Source organism: Eriocheir sinensis, chromosome 59 (assembly GCF_024679095.1).
Source record: "Eriocheir sinensis breed Jianghai 21 chromosome 59, ASM2467909v1, whole genome shotgun sequence".
In the NCBI taxonomy this organism is placed as follows: Eukaryota; Metazoa; Arthropoda; class Malacostraca; order Decapoda; family Varunidae; genus Eriocheir; species Eriocheir sinensis.
Window position 1 is genome coordinate 6,386,890 of NC_066567.1, and position 16,880 is coordinate 6,403,769.

The 16,880-nt window shown below is 42.9% G+C and overlaps 2 protein-coding genes across 7 annotated transcripts in view; both read right to left on the minus strand.

Annotated features, from left to right (window-relative positions):
* The window catches only part of LOC126985442 (NAD kinase-like), a 110,804-nt gene that overhangs the window by 24,525 nt on the left and 69,399 nt on the right, over positions 1-16,880 (minus strand). For 5 of the 6 annotated variants that reach the window (XM_050840318.1, XM_050840321.1, XM_050840317.1 and 2 more), the window contains exon 2: positions 12,374-12,457. In XM_050840318.1, the coding sequence (XP_050696275.1) occupies positions 12,374-12,457 (84 nt within the window). Of the gene's footprint in view, positions 1-12,373; positions 12,458-14,261; positions 14,684-16,880 lie in introns of those variants that run through there. The other variant, XM_050840319.1, reaches the window with a different exon arrangement.
* Positions 153-3,754, minus strand: LOC126985447 (translation initiation factor IF-2-like). The gene is made up of 2 exons (XM_050840332.1): positions 2,040-3,754; positions 153-1,008 (listed from the first exon to the last, which is right to left on the minus strand). Exon 2 carries the CDS (start codon positions 938-940, stop codon positions 473-475), a length of 468 nt encoding a protein of 155 aa, XP_050696289.1. The 5' UTR covers positions 941-1,008; positions 2,040-3,754; the 3' UTR covers positions 153-472.

Genomic DNA, 16,880 nt, shown 5'->3' on the forward strand with positions numbered 1-16,880 from the left:
GTTTTTGCTGTTATCTGTGTGCTCCGTGACGTCACGCGGAGGAGGAGGAGGAGGAGGAGGAAGATGGGGAGGAGGAGGAGGAGGGGGAGGAGGAGGAGGAGGAGGAGGAGGAGGAGGAGGAGGAGGAGGAGGAGGAGGAGGAGGAGGAGGAGGGGAGAGGAGAGGAGAAGGAGGAGAGGGAGGAGGAGGAGGAAATTAGTCTGTTTGGTTCTTCTTGATTTCCCTCGCCCCTCACACAAAGTGGTAAGCCCCAGGTAAAATACTATTGCGCCTGCTCCTCTTTCCATTTTCCTCCCCACCCGCTCCTCCTCGCAGGTGGTGGCCCGTCTAAAATAAATGAGAATCCCGGTGACATCACGGGAAGGAAAGGAACGCGCTAGACAAAGGCTGATGTGATGTGTGTGGTGTGTCACGGCGGCGTGTGCCGCTAGTGTTGTTGTTGTTGTTGTTGTTGTGTGGTGTGTGTGGGTGCTCACCGCAGGTAGTGTGGGTGGTAGTGCCAGCAGAGGGCCACAAGGCCCTCCCCCAGGCCACCCGAGCCCCAGCGCAGCCCAGAGCCCAGGCGGGGCCCGCTCTGCCCCGCCCGCCAGCCCGCCGCCTCCAGCTGGTCGGGGCCGCTAGGTGCCGAGGTGGCCCGGCGCGGGGGCGGCGCGCCCTGACCCGCCCCGGCCCGCCGCCACGCCACCAGCTCGCTGTGCTTCCAGTTCTGGTTGGCGTCAGGCCGCGGGGAGGGCGTGGGGGGGCGGAGGGGTGCGGGGCCGTTGTGAGCGGCGGTGCCCGCCCTGAAGGTGCTCGGCTTCAGTAGCCCCGCGGGGCTGAGGAACTTGACGGTGCGTCCCGGCCAGGCCTGGGCAGGGCGTGGGGTCGGGCCCTTGGGGGCGGGCGAAACACGGGGCCCCACTAGGGGGGGCGAGGTCTCCCTGCTGCAGGTGCCGCCCATCGCGCCGCGCCGCCACACGCGCCTCACAGGCTGGGGGGCGCCGCGCCCCGCCCCGCCCAGCCCATACCCTTCGTCACACACACAAAATAGTCCATTAGTTATTTGCGACAACCAACACACCCGCCCCGCCCCGCCCCGCTTCACGCTGCCCCGCGGCGGGGATCGATGGCAGCGGCAGCCCCGCCCCGCCCTTCCCCGCTACACATGAACATGACACACCCGTGGCCCTCACCTTCACCGCCTCCCCCGACCCCCAGACATCCTCCCCCCCCCCCAGGGCTATGCACGACACCCTCTCCATGTTGCTAGCCACCTCCTCCTCCTCCTCCCACTCGCGCCATGCAACAGGTGCCTTGGGAGGCGCCGCGTCACCCTCTCACCACACTTCGCCGCTCAAGGTCGCCGCTCAAGGGAATGTGAAGAGGGGGGGGAGGTGATCACTGCACCACAGCACGTCGACTCACATGGGGGAGGAGGAGGAGAAGGAGGAGGAGGAGGAGGAAGAGGAAGAGGAGGAGGAGGAGAGTCGGTGCAGCATCAAAGGTCACTCCCGAGACACGACACCCAGAGCCGTGCAGCAGCCCTCCACACCTGTGCTGCCCCCACCCAGCCCCCACACTGGCACACACACCTGTCACTAACATCTGCATCATTACCGCCAGTTAACACACACCTGTCACTAACCTCTGCATCATTACCGCCAGTTAACACACACCTGTCACTAACCTCTGCATCATTACCGCCAGTTAACCTCCACACCTGCACAGAGACACACGAGTACACCCCCACCTACACACCTACACCTGTAAAGACCGCTCACAGGTATGCCGCCTACACGTATACTACTCAGCTTCATCACACACACACACCTGTCCTACACCTGAATATTCATACCTGTCAACCCCACACCTGTACTATACCTGTCTGTCCACTTACACATACATAATATACACCTGATTTATAGCTTCCCCAAAGAGCTACACACACACACACACACACACACACACACACACACACACACACACACACACACACACACACGGCATAAACAAACAGACGCTTCAGAAAGTAAACAATAACAGACACACGCGCTGCTCACTTTGCTTCCTTGTTTGTTTGTTTGCTTGCTTGTACGATTATCTGTTTGTTTGTTTGTTTGTTTTATCCCTCGTTTGTTCTTCCGTTCACTGATATTGTTGCTGTTTGTTTCCTTTCCTTTGGTTTGTTTGTTTTGTTTGTATCGATCGTTCTTATTTTGTTTTCTCTTCCTTGTTCTTTGTTTTCTTTATTATCCCGTTTTCCTTCTTTTTCTTTGTTACTGTCTTTGTTATTCCGTCATTTTCTTCTATTTTGTCTTATTTTTTTGCTGTTCCGATATTTTCTTTTTTTTGTTTTCCTTCTTTTTCTTTGTTACTATGTCCTCTTTTCTCTTATTTTGTGTTTTCCTTCGTTTTCTTTTTACTATCTTTCTTATCTCATTATTTTGTCTGTTTTCCTTCCTTTTCTTTACTTCTGTCTTTTTATCCTTCTTTACTTGTCTTCTTTATCCCTCTTTACTCATGTCCTCTTTATCCTGTTATGTCACTGTTATCGTTTATCATCATCATCATAATCAATTTCTACTCCATTTTTCTCCCTTTCTCCATTGTCATTTTCATCATCATTCTCACTATTCCTTCATTCCTTGTCACTATTTCTCTTATCATTCTCATTAATATTTTCTAATCATTTCTTTTATCATTCTCATTTCTAATCATTTCTTATCATTCTCATTTTCTCTTATCATTCTCATTTCTAATCATTTCTTATTATTCTCATTTCTAATAATTTCTTATCATTCTCATTTCTAATCATTTCTCATCATTCTCATTTCTTACCATTTCTTATTATTCTCATTTCTTACCATTTCTTATCATTCTCATTTCTTACCATTTCTTATCATTCTCATTTCTTACCATTTCTTATCATTCTCATTTCTTACCATTTCTTATTATTCTCATTTCTTATCATTCTCTTCTCAATATTTCTCTCATCAACGTTCTCTGTAAGTTATTTTTTCCTTCCTGTGTACGGACCCCTTATGTCATCCTTTCGTCATCTTTGTCTCTTTACGTTCTTTCCTTTATTATTTTTCTTGTTTACTATCACCGCCATCATTATCATCGTCATTATCTCACTATTCTGTCATTGTTATTGTTTATTCTTATCATTATCCTTGTTTACAATCATCGTTATCATCATTATTGTCTTTATTTCACTGTTCTGTCATTGTTTACTGTTTATTTTTATCATTTTCCTTGTTTTCTTATTTTTCTTTCGTTCTGTTCACCCTTGTTTACAATTATTATCATCTCTATTTCGCTCTTCTATCGTTCTTATTGTTTATTTTCATCATCATTCTTGTTTTTCTATTTATTACGTATTGTTCATTCTCATTACCATCATCATCATCCTTCCTTCATTATTTCTTCACTCTTTCCTCCTTTCTCTCTGTCTCCTTCTCTCCCGTTCCTCTTACGTAAGTTTCCTCCAGTGCCCGCGGTGGAGGGAGGAAGGAAGAGAGGATATGGAGAGGCGAAAGAAAGGAAGGGAGAAGGAGGAGGAGAGAAGAAGCGAGGATCCGTAGCTCATCACCACTATCACCACCACCACCTGATCATCACCACCACCATTTCAGTCACCACCGCCGCCGCCGTCAATACCGCCGCCACCATCACCGCCGCCGCTGCTGCCTTCCCGATCAAGACTGTCCACCAATACCGTGTGTGTGTGTGTGTGTGTGTGTGTGTGTGTGTGTGTGTATCATTCACTACTGAGAATAATGAACGGCAGGAGGAGGAGGAGGGGGAGCAGGAGGAGGAGGAGGAGGAGGAGGAGGAGGAGGAGGGGATGAGGGGTGGAAGGACACGGGTCTAGGCAAGAGGAGAATAAGGAGGAGGAGGGGGAGAGGAAGGAGGAGAAAGAAGAAGAAGAAGAAGGAGAAATATTAGATAACTTCAGAAGAAAACATTAACTCGTAGCAAATAAAGATAAAGAATGGAAGAAGGACGAGCTAAATGATATAATTAATGACAGGCGAGAGAAGTGTGTGTGTGTGTGTGTGTGTGTGTGTGTGTGTGTGTGTGTGTGTTGCTGGCCAGGATGACATGTGGGTTTGTAGGGTGGAAGCAACCTTCAAATAATATCAATACCACCTCCCCCTCCACCTTCTTCCACCTCCCCCTCCACCTTCTTCCACCTCCCCATCCCCCCCTTCCACTTGCTCCCCCCCCCCATATATTTTTTTACCCATTTTCTTTCCCTTATTTTTTTTTTGTCTTTGATTTTTCCCTTTAATCGCTTTTCGCATTATTCTTTTCCTTCCTTCTTCCTTCCCCTAATATTTTTTTCTTCCTCTTCCATTTTTCCCTTTTATCTTTTTCATCATTTTCCTATCCCTTCATTTTTTTTACATCCTCTTCTTCTTCCTCCTTTCTTCCTCTTGTCTTTTGTTTTCTCCAGTTTCTCTTTTTTTCACTTATTCTCCTTCCCTTCTTCTTCCCCTCTTTTTTTTCGTCCCCATCTTCATTTTTTCACTTTTCTCTTTCTCCTTCCTCTTCTTCCCCTCTTTTTTGTCGCCTCCATCTTAATTTTTTCCCTTTTCTCATCTTCCTTCATTTTTTTCTTTCCCCTTCTTCTTTCCCTCTTTTTTTGTCGTCTTTATCATCCATTTTTTCCCTCTTCTCTTTCCCTTTCCTCTTCTTTCTTACCCCTTTTCTTCCCCTCTTTTTTCTTGTCTCCATCTTCATTTTCTTCCCTTTTCTCATTCTCCTTCCTCTTCTTTCTTTTCCCCTCTTCTTCATCTCTTTTTTGTTGCCTCCATCTTCATTTTTCCCTTTTCTCATTCTCCTTCCTCTTCTTTCTTACCCCCTCTTCTTCCTCTTTTTTGTCGTCTCCATCTTCATTTTTTTCCTTTTCTCTTTCTCCTTTCCTCTTCTTTCTTACCCCCCTCTTCTTCCTCTTTTTTCTCGTTTCCATCTTCATTTTTTCCCTTTTCTCTTTCCCCTTCCTATTCTTTCTTACCCCCTCTCTTCTCCTATTTTGTATCTTCTCCATTTTCCATTTTTTCCCCTATTATTCTACCGATTTTCCCTTTTCTAATTCCCATTCTTTAACTCCTGTTTTTCTTACCTCATTTTCATTCCCTTTTCTTCACTTTCTCATAGTCTTCCTCTCTCGAACGCCTATTTTCCTCTTTTCATTCTCCCCCAATTTTTCATTTTTCTTATTCTCCTTTTTTTTCTTCTATTCTTCTTAGCCTCTCTACCTTTTTCCTTCGCTTTTTCCTCTTTTCTTCATATCTTCCTCCATTCCCCTCCTCTTTCCTTCCCTTCTATTTCTTCCATCTTCTTAGCTTCCCTATCTTTCTCCGTCGCTTTCTCTTCCTTTTTTTTCATATCTTCCTTCATTTCTTCCATTCCCCTCCTCTTTCCTTCCCTTCCTTTTCCTTTCCTTTCCTTTCATATTATTTCCTTCGCTTCGCTTCCCTTTCCATTCCTTTCATATCCTTTCCTTTCCTTCCCTTCCCTTCCCTTCCTTTCCCTTCCCTTCCCTTCCTTTCCCTTCCCTCCCCTTCCCTTCCCTTTCATATCCTTTCCTGCCCTGTCCTTCCCTTTTCTTCCCTTCCCTTTCACATCTTTTCCTTTCTTGCCCTTCCCTTCCCTTTCCATTCATTTCATATCCTTTCCTTTCCCTTCCCTCCCCTTCCCTTCCCTCCCCTTCCCAACCATCTCCTCTACTCATACAAAACACCACCACCACAACCACCACAATCAATATCAACAACAACAACAACATCGGCATATTTTTGTAACACAGGTAGCTTATTAATTACAGGCAATCAGGTAAGATCCATTTATCCTTGCTTCGATTCCAGGAGGAGGAGCAGGAGGAGGAGGAGCAGGAGCAGGAGGAGGAGGTGATCCATATGTCCTTACTGCCATATCGACCCTGACTAGAATCACTCACACACACACACACAACTTTTTGCATATATAAATCGTAAAGAAGAGAGAGAGAGAGAGAGAGAGAGAGAGAGAGAGAGAGAGAGAGAGAGAGAGAGGAAAGAGCCTGATAAAAGTTACTTTCCTAGTGTCAAACGTTATGCCTTCTGTTTATGTTGATTTTCAGGAAAACGTTAGAGGAGGAGGAGGAGGAGGAGGAGGAGGAGGAGGAGGTGCCTTACATCATGGTGGAAGTGTAACGAGAACGAGATAAAGACGAGAAAGAAGACAACCTCACCACTATAATTAGTTTTCTCTTTCTTTACTTCTTTTTCTTTTTCTTTTCTTCTTTTCATCATCTTTTCTTTTTTTTCTTTTTGACCTTCTAATTATTCAAGTTCCCCTCATCCTTTCGTTACCTGTTCTTGTTCTTATTACCATCATTATTACTATTGCTTCATTTAGATACTTGCCTTGGTTGTTATTATTATTATATCATCCTTTCTTTAGCTGTTCTAGTTCTTGGTATTGCTTTCAGGTTATATAATTAATTATTACTATTGCCTTTATCTAGAGCAGTGGTTCCCAAACTTTATTACATGATGCCCCCTATTGATTGATCCCACAGTTTGGTATCCACTGATCTGGAGTCTTGCCATTGTTATCCTCCTCCTCCTCCTCCTCCTACTCCATTTTCTTCTTTTTCTTTTTTTTCTTATTTTTCTTTTTCTTTTCTTCCTCCTCCTCCTCGATACATTCAGATTCAACAAGGGCAAAGCAACAATTGATTCACCGACAGAGTGGCAGATGAATGGAACAGGCTTGGCAGTCATGGTGTGGGTGCCAATACGAGAGCCACATCAAAAAATCGATTGGATAAATTCATGTTGGGTGGGGTCAAGTTCACAGGAGTTGCTTGTACAGTCCAACCAACCTCTTGCAGACTCCTTATGATCGTAAGTTCCTTCTATCGTCACAAGATGAAGAGTAAAGAGAGAACGAAAGTAATAGAGAAGAGGAAATTGTGTGTAGCAGCAAAACGTGAAGGGACAGACAGACACACAGGCACATAGATAGATACAGATAGATAGATAAATAGATAGACAGGCAAGACAGATAGATAGAACGATATACAAACTGATATACAAATAGACAATGAGACAGACATAATTACAAACACAGACAGACAGACACAAACAGACCAACGCGGGTGTTTTTAGTCCCGTGGCTTCCTTCCGTTCATGTAAACAACCGGAAGTTAGAAGAAAAACTAAAGAGAAAGAACAGTTTTTTTGTTGTTGTTTTCGTTTTCGTAAATTCTCTCTCTCTCTCTCTCTCTCTCTCTCTCTCTCTCTCTCTCTCTCTCTCTCTCTCTCTCTCTCTCTCTCTCTCTCTCTCTCTCACACACACACACACACACACACAAACCTGAAGGTCAAGTAAATGGTAAAACACTCGATAATTTCTCAAGGTGTGTGTGTGTGTGTGTGTGTGTGTGTGTGTGTGGAAACAATATGTCATTACCTTTGCGAGCGTACATTGAGGTGAAGGCAAGGTTGGGGGGTCAAGGTTCATGAGAGAGAGAGAGAGAGAGAGAGAGAATGTGTGTGTGTGTGTGTGTGTGTGTGTGTGTGTGTGTGTGTGTGTGTTACGGAAGAAATAAAAAAGAGCAGTATAATAATGTACTGGACCTAACTTTACCGAAAAAGGCCACGAAGGCAACATGACACATCTCTCTTTATCTTATCCGACACGTCATCGCCGCCGCTCCGCCTCTGTATGCACGAACACTCGCGGCCTTCAGAGCAGGAACACACGGGAACAGACAGGTATACACAGCGGAACAGAAAACACACGGCAACACAGAGGGAACACAAGGGAACAGGAAACACACGGCAACACAGAGGGAACACAAGGGAACGCAGCGGAACAGGAAACACACGGCAACACAGAGGGAACACAAGGGAACAGGAAACACACGGCAACACAGGGAACACAAGGGAACGCAGCGAAACAGGAAACACACGGCAACACAAGGGAACACAGCGGAACAGGAAACACACGGCAACACAGAGGGAACACATGGGAAGACAGGAACACAGCGGAACAGGAAACACACGGCAACACAGAAGGAACACATGGGAAGACAGGAACACACGGCAACACAGAAGGAACACATGGGAAGACAGGAACACAGCGGAACAGGAAACACACGGCAACACAGAGGGAACACATGGGAACAGACAGAAACACAGCGGAACAGGAAACACACGGCAACAAACAGGAACACAGCGGAACAGGAAACACACGGCAACACAGAGGGAACACACGAGAACAAGCAGGAACACATGGGAACAGGAAACACATGGGAGGGAACATAGAGAGGGAAGAGACAGCGGGGAAAGAAGGTAAAGAGGACTAGAAGGAAGGAATAAAAAATGTCATAGTGTGCAAAAATAATGTGTGGTGTTATAAAAGCGAGAAAAGGCAGTAGGGAAGAGGTAGAAAGGAAGAGAGGGAATGAATAAAGATGTGCAGAAAATTATATATAGTGTTGAAACAGAAAGAAAGAGACAGTTGGGAAGAAAGTAAAGAGAACAAGAATTAATGGACGAAAGATATACCACAGTGAAAAACGAATGCAGTGTTCTATCAATATCAAACAGGGAGAACATTCAGTATGGAAGAAGGAAAAAAGACCGAGAAGATATGAATTAAAGATGCCATACTTAAGTGCAATAATGAGTAGTGTTATGCCAGAGAACATTTAGTAGTTGCATAAGGATGAGCTCGGGCTAAGAATGTGTTTGTTCCGTGTTGCTTATGTGTTCCTTTTTTGTGTTTCTCCTCGTATATTACTTTGTGTTGGTGGTTTTATTTTCTGCGTTGATAGTAAGTTTGTGGTTGTGTTCTACGTTCTTATTTTTTGTGTTTCTCCTCGTATATTACTTTGTGTTGGTGGTTTTATTTTCTGCGTTGATAGTAAGTTAGTGGTTGTGTTCTACGTTCTTATTTTTTGTGTTCCTCCTCGTATATTACTTTGTGTTGGTGATGTCTTACTTTCTGCGTTGAGAGTAAGTTAGTGGTTGTGTACTAATTTGTTACTCTGTGTTCCTCCTCGTATATTACTTTGTGTTGGTGATGTCTTACTTTCTGCGTTGAGAGTAAGCTAGTGGTTGTGTTCTAATTTGTTACTCTGTGTGTAGCTTATGTGTTACTGTTTGTGGAAGAAGGTGATGGAGGCGAGAAGGAATGGACTAGATATACCACCGTGCAAAGATATGTGCAGTTCTATATCAAACTTAAAAGCCACATTCTTAACCCTTTCCCCGCCTATGCACACACACTATTCTTTTAAGGGGCAGTAAGTAGCGGGGTTTTTTTTTTCACTATTGTTTTTTTAAGCCCTTGAGCTGTCTCCTTTACTGTAAAAAAAAAAAAAAAAAAAAAAAAAAAAAACACTTGTTAGGGCTTTCGTAGGGGTAGTTTCATGAGCCTGGTGGTAGTTCAATAAAGCTTCTGTACCATGGACGTGAAAATACAGTCAAGAGAACCTGATGTACCTCCTTCTCGGCCGTTGAAAATAGTACATGAGAGAGGCGGAAGAATATGAGAAAATCGACCTTAACTTAAAACAGAGCCAAGTTGTGTGACGAGAGAATATTATGATAAGTAAAGCAGGAATGAAATAAATGATGATAAAGAAGAAACAAAGACAACGAAGAGAAGAGGCACAGAAAAATATGGAAGTACAGACAAATTACAAAAAAAAAAAAAAGTGTTACGTTGGAAGTAGTAAATGAGAGAGGCGGAAGAATCGGAGAAAATCGACCGTAACTTAAAACAGAGCCAAGTTGTGTGACGAGAGAATATTGTGATAAGTAAAGCAGGGATGAAATAAATGATGATAAAGAAGAAACAAAGACGAGGAGGAGAAGAGGCACAGAAAGGTATGGAAGTATTGACGAATTACAAAAAAAGTGTTACGTGTTTTTGTCTTCCAATTTCTACATGGTACCAAACAATGAGTGTCGTTGTGGGGAATGTGAAAGGGTGCAAAGAATATTGTGTTAAGAAGTAAAGCAGGAGTGATATAGACGCTAATAAAGAAGAAATAGAAAGACGAGGAGGAGAAGAGGCACAGAAAGACATAGAAGTACTGACAAAATACAAAAAAAGTGTGATGTGTTTTTACCTTCCAGTTTCTACATGGTACCTAATATTGAGTGTCGTTGTGAGGAAGGTGAAAGGGTACAAAGCTAACTGACTCTATAAGGTCACTGGGAGGCAATGAACACGATCTGGCAAGTCATGCATTTGGAATTAAAATCGACTAGACGGTGTGAGGAGGAATACTGTTAAAGAAAAATAGCATGTATGAAACTGTAGTCGACTAGACGGTGTGAGGAGGAATACTGTTAAAGAAAAATAGCATGTATGAAACTGTAGTCGACTAGATGGTGTGAGGAGGAATACTGTTAAAGAAAAATAGCATGTATGAAACTGTAGTCGACTAGATGGTGTGAGGAGGAATACTGTTAAAGAAAAATAGCATGTATGAAACTGTAGTCGACTAGACGGTGTGAGGAGGAATACTGTTAAAGAAAAATAGCATGTATGAAACTGTAGTCGACTAGACGGTGTGAGGAGGAATACTGTTAAAGAAAAATAGCATGTATGAAACTGTAATCGACTAGACGGTGTGAGGAGGAATACTGTTAAAGAAAAATAGCATGTATGAAACTGTAATCGACTAGATGGTGTGAGGAGGAATACTGTTAAAGAAAAATAGCATGTATGAAACTGTAGTCGACTAGATGGTGTGAGGAGGAATACTGTTAAAGAAAAATAGCATGTATGAAACTGTAATCGACTAGACGGTGTGAGGAGGAATACTGTTAAAGAAAAATAGCATGTATGAAACTGTAATCGACTAGATGGTGTGAGGAGGAATACTGTTAAAGAAAAATAGCATGTATGAAACTGTAGTCGACTAGATGGTGTGAGGAGGAATACTGTTAAAGAAAAATAGCATGTATGAAACTTTAATCGAATAGACGGTGTGAGGAGGAATACTGTTAAAGAAAAATAGCATGTATGAAACTGTAATAGACTAGATGGTGTGAGGAGGAATACTGTTAAAGAAAAATAGCATGTATGAAACTGTAGTCGACTAGACGGTGTGAGAAGGAATACTGTTAAAGAAAAATAGCATGTATGAAACTGTAGTCGACTAGACGGTGTGAGAAGGAATACTGTTAAAGAAAAATAGCTGATACAAAAAATTATACGAGACAGAAATAGAAATAAATACAAAAATAAAAGAAATCCCCCACAAAATATTAATAGTTATCAGAGAGGAGAAGAGTAATTTTGAGAAAGGATATTTTGCCGAGGCAGAAACAGAAGAAATAGACAAAAATAAACGAAAACAAATAAAAAACAGAAATATAAAAAATAGACAAAAATAAAGGAAAACAAATAAAAAAACAAACAAAAAAATTGAGAAAAATAAAGGAAAACAAATAAAAAAACATACAAAAATAAAGGAAAACAAATAAAAAAATTGAAACATAAAAAATAGACATAAATAAAGGAAAACAAATTATAAACAAACATAAAAAATAGACAAAAATAAAGGAAAACAAATAAAAAACAAACATTAATAGTTATCAAGGAGTGGAAAGAACATGAATAATTTCGGGAAAGGACAGTTTGAAGGTTGAGAAATGTGATGAAATGTGATGATCTGAGTCAAGCCCATATACCGTACTCCAACATTTCCGGACACACACACACACACACACACACACTTGATAAGGCATTCGTGGAAGTTGTAAGGGTATTTCCACGGGTAGTTTTACGAGCCTAATTATAGTTCGACAAGACTTCTATACCATGAACGTAAAAGACACTAATAAGAAGAACTCGACTAATCTCCGTTGTGACCTTTGGATATATCTGCTGTGAGGGCATGTTTGTGGATCTCGGTTGTACTCTTGAAATAACGAAGTCTAAGAATATTATAGTCAGTGCTGAAACCTTCCATTTTCTCTCATCCTTCACGGAAAATTGGCTTCGTGGTGCACTGTTCCAAACACACAATGGGGGGTGAGGGGGGAGAGAGAGAGAGAGAGAGAGAGAGTACGCAAATGAGAAAAAAAGAAAACTGAAGGACATAGAAGACGAAAATAAGCATAATGAACCAAGAACTGAGAGAGAGAGAGAGAGAGAGAGAGAGAGAGAGAGAGAGAGAGAGAGAGTACGCAAATGAGAAAAAAAGAAAACTGAAGGACATAGAAGACGAAAATAAGCATAATGAACCAAGAACTGAGAGAGAGAGAGTACGCAAATGAGAAAAAAAGAAAACTGAAGGACATAGAAGACGAAAATAAGCATAATGAACCAAGAACTGAGAGAGAGAGTACAAACAGATCAACAGTGTACTTACATAACCATGGCTGAGTTTCGCATGATTCGGCCGCAGGGACCGAACTGCTGGATGGGTGACGGGGCATTGAGGGAACGGGTCCTCCTGCAACACGAGAAAGTGGCACATTAGCAACACAAAAAGGGCATTGAGGGGACGGAAAGTAACACAAAAAGGGTATCAAGGGAATAAAAAGTAACACAAAAATGGCACTGAGGGAACGAATCCTCCTGAAACACACAGTACCGATGAAAGGCAAAGTAACACAAAAATGGCGCTGAACGAATCCTCCAGAAACACATTAGAAACACACAGTACTGATTAAAGGCAAAGTAACACAAAAATGGCACTGAACGAATCCTCCAGAAACACATTAGAAACACACAGTACTGATTAAAGGCAAAGTAACACAAAAATGGCGCTGAACGAATCCTCCAGAAAAACAAAAAGTAACACATTAGAAACACACAGTACTGATTAAAGGCAAAGTAACACAAAAATGGCACTGAGGTCCTCCTAAAACACAGCAAGTTCAAGCGACAGAGAAAATAACATATTGCCAACACAAAGTAAAACATTAACGCAAATAATAGTAACACATCAGCAACATAAAAAGTTACACATTAGCCACAAAAACAACAAATATTTTTTAAGCCTGAGATCATTCTTATGCAACGCTTTTTAGTAACATCTGTATTTATTTTCATCTGTATTTCCTCCTGCCTATGACTTCAACTCTTTCAAGAGGAGGGTATCAGGACACGTCTCCTCCCGAAATTGACCCTTCTTTCGGCCACTTCTTTTGATTATTTTTTGGAGCAGCGAGTAGCGGGCTTTTTTTATATTATTGTTCCCTTTTTTTGTGCCCTTGAGCTGTCTCCTTTGTTGTTAAAAAAAAAAGGAAAACCTAAACATCTACGTCTATATACACTTTCATCAACACTCATTCTTGACACACTGAATCATGCAACACTCGAACACTTACAAACTCAATTACAGTTACTGTTCAGATACTACAACACTGCAACTTAGATTTATTTACTTTAGAAACACACTTGACGATTTTAATGTCGCTGCAACACTCATATCCTACACCTGGCTGATGAAGTAAACTAGAACACCCAAAGCAACACTAACATGGTAATACTGCACCAAAAAGGAAGAGGTACCATTAATATTTAGAACACGAAAGGTCAGTATTAAACCTCTCTCTCTCTCTCTCTCTCTCTCTCTCTCTCTCTCTCTCTCTCTCTCTCTCTCTCTCTCTCTCTCTCTCTCTCTCTCTCTCAAGGTAAGGGCAAGACTGTTGATTAGCATTACCTTGAATACGAGCAAGAACAAAACAAACAAACAAAAAAAAAACAAGAACACAGATTGAGTAAAACTGAATATCAAGAACATGAATAATAAAGAAAAAAAAATTGTGAGAAAGTTTTGTTCATTTCCTTGTCCGAGTTGACTTTCTGGTAACCTTCTGCCGTGTGTGTGTGTTTGTGTGTGTGTGTGTGTGTGTGTGTGTGTGTGTGTGTGTGTGTGTGTGTTCTTGAATCGAAATTAAAACATGCTTACGTGTTTGTGTACCGTTCTCTCTCTCTCTCTCTCTCTCTCTCTCTCTCTCTCTCTCTCTCTCTCTCTCTCTCTCTCTCTCTCCACTAAGTAACAAGCGTGCAATTACTTTCTCACACAAGGCTTACAAGATCATTTTTTTTTTTGCTTCCCTGTTTTTTTTCTTAGTAACTGTTCTCTCTCTCTCTCTCTCTCTCTGTAATCCTTTCTACCCATTCATGGACACGTATCCATCCTAGTTATACAAGAGTTACGACACACCCCTCACCACATAACAACAACAATAATAATAATAATAATAATAATAATAATAATAATAATAACAACAACAACAATAACTTACACTTCCTCGTTCTCCTGACTGAGTTCCTCGCCGATATAAACGATTTGATTCTTCTTCAGCGAATCCAAGTTCACACGATTCATATAGAGCCACATGATGGAAGCCTCTCTCTCTCTCTCTCTCTCTCTCTCTCTCTCTCTCTCTCTCTCTCTCTCTCTCTCTAAAACACTCCCGTCGTTTGTTTACAGCGAGAAAGAAAGACTAGAGAAAACAAGAAAGACAAAGGAGAGACTGAACTAATTAACCCGATAACTCAATTTAACTTTTTCACTCGATCTCACGGGGCAGCCACTATCCCAGGGTATACTCGCGGGGAAAAAGGCTTGCTGACGCCGGTGGGACTACCCTTGGGGGGCAAACACCAGGGCGCGTGAGGGGAGAGGTGTGTGAGACTGGCTGGCCGAGGAGGAACTGGGGAGACGGGATAGCATGAGGAAGGGAGAGTATGTGTGGCAGCTCCTCCTCTTCCTCTTGATTGTGTTCCTCCTCCTCCTCCTCCTCCTCCTCCCCCAATCAAGGTTAGCTCCCAGCATGAAACTTCTCCTCTTCCCCTTCTCCCCCTTCCTAAGTTCTCCTCCTCCTCCTCTCTCTCTCTCTCTCTCTCTCTCTCTCTCTCTCTCTCTCTCTCTCTCTCTCTCTCTCCACCCCCCTTCCTAATCGTTATTGTGGTCAAATCTTTTCCTCCTTCTCCTCCTCCTCCTCAAATTATCATCATTTTAACCTATTCTCCTTCTCCTCCTCCATCGTTTTATCATATTTTTCTTTTCGCTCTTTTTCTCGTATTTCTTATCATCTGTTTTCTTTATCTTTTTTACAGCTGTTGATCCACATTCTCTCTCTCTCTCTCTCTCTCTCCCTTCCTTCTCACCTTCATATTTTCTTCCTTTTCTTAATTTTTAAACTATTTTCTTCATTTTCTTTCGCACATCCCAAAGTCAGAATTTCTCTCCTCCTCCTCTTCTTCTTTTTCCTCCTCCTCCTCCTCTTCTTCTTTTTCCTCCTCCTCCCCCTCCATCTTCCTAAGTGTACCCAGTTCATGCAAGAAAATTCGGTGCGTTTTAATAATATAAATAATTCTTACTTAACCCCTAAAATTCTTCTCTCCCTCCTCTTCTCACTTTCTCCTTTCTTCCCTTCATCTATTCCTCCTTCTCTTCCTCTCTCCCTTCATCTTTCTCTCCTTCCCTTCCTCTCTTCCTTCTTCCATTCATCTCTCCCCCTTTCTCCTTCCCTTCATCTCTCCCTCTTTCCCTTCATCTTTCTCTCCTTCCCTTCCTCTCTTCCTTCTTCCATTCATCTCTCCCCCTTTCTCCTTCCCTTCCTCTCTCCCTCTTTCCCTTCATCTTTCTCTCCTTCCCTTCTCTCTTCCTTTTTTCCCATCCTCTGTTCCTCCTTCCATTCATTGCTTCCACTTTCCCTCCCTCCTCTCCCCCTCCTTCCTTCCCTCACTTCTCTTTTGCGCCGGTCTACTGAATCAAGCAAGGTGATCCAGTACACACATTGGCAGGAGTTTCTTCTCAGACTGATTCATCCGCCACTGGAACAAGCTCCCTGCAGAAGTAAGAAGTGTGGAAACCATCAACTCCTTATAAAATCGCGTCAACCGTTACTTCGCTGAGTCAGGAGTGAACTGAACCTATGTACCGAAGTGCTTTGAAGTGAGTGTCGGGCAGATTGATTCACTAGAGCGGGCAACCTCGTTCACAATAGGCCTGTAAGCTTTCTGTTGCCCGCCTTTCTATGTTTCCATGTTTCCCTCTCCTTTCCCTCCCTTTGACCTCCGAACTCAGCAGGATATGGAGGTAATGGAGGAATGAGAGGAGGAGGGGGAGAAGGTAGGAAAGATTTTACCCCCCCCCCCCTCTCTCTCTCTCTCTGACCGTGGGTGACGCTTCCTGAAGTATATAGTGGGCGTGGTCTCTCTCTCTCTCTCTCTCTCTCTCTCTCTCTCTCTCTCTCTCTCTCTCTCTCTCTCTCTCTCTCTCTCTCTCTCTCTCTCTCTCTAACCGTCTAACGCATACATAAAGACGTAAATGGGGACAAATGCATACAATCTCTCTCTCTCTCTCTCTCTCTCTCTCTCTCTCTCTCTCTCTCTCTCTCTCTCTCTCAAAAAGGCGACGTGGATTGAGATTGATGAGAGAAAGAAGCAAACAACAAAAAAGCAAGAAACATATATAAACAAGGAAATAAAGATAAACAAATAAACGAGAGAGAGAGAGAGAGAGAGAGAGAGAGAGAGAGAGAGTCATTACATCACAGGGGGAAAGAAAAAGAGGTGATCTAAGAATTGCCTTCCCAAATTCATCCAAGGTTTTTCCCTCCCCCAGCCCCCCTTTCCTTCCCCCCCCCTTCCTTCCCCTCCCCCTTTCCTTCCTTCCCACCTTCCCCTCCCCTATTACTTCATCTTCCCCTCCCTCCTTTCCCTCCCAACACCTCTTTCCTCCCCCTCCTCCTCCTCCTCACCCCTTTACCCACACCATTACCTCACTTCTCACTCATGAACAAACCCCTTTCCCTCCCCCCTCCTTCCCTCTCTCTCTCCCCTCTCCATTCATTTACTCTCCTCCCTCATTCCTCTGATCCTAACCACCCTTTTTTTTTTCGATTCCCTTTTAC

Bases quoted from the DNA above. Each gene is read 5' to 3' on its own strand.
- LOC126985447 (XM_050840332.1), bottom strand. From the start codon at position 940: ATGGGCGGCACCTGCAGCAGGGAGACCTCGCCCCCCCTAGTGGGGCCC.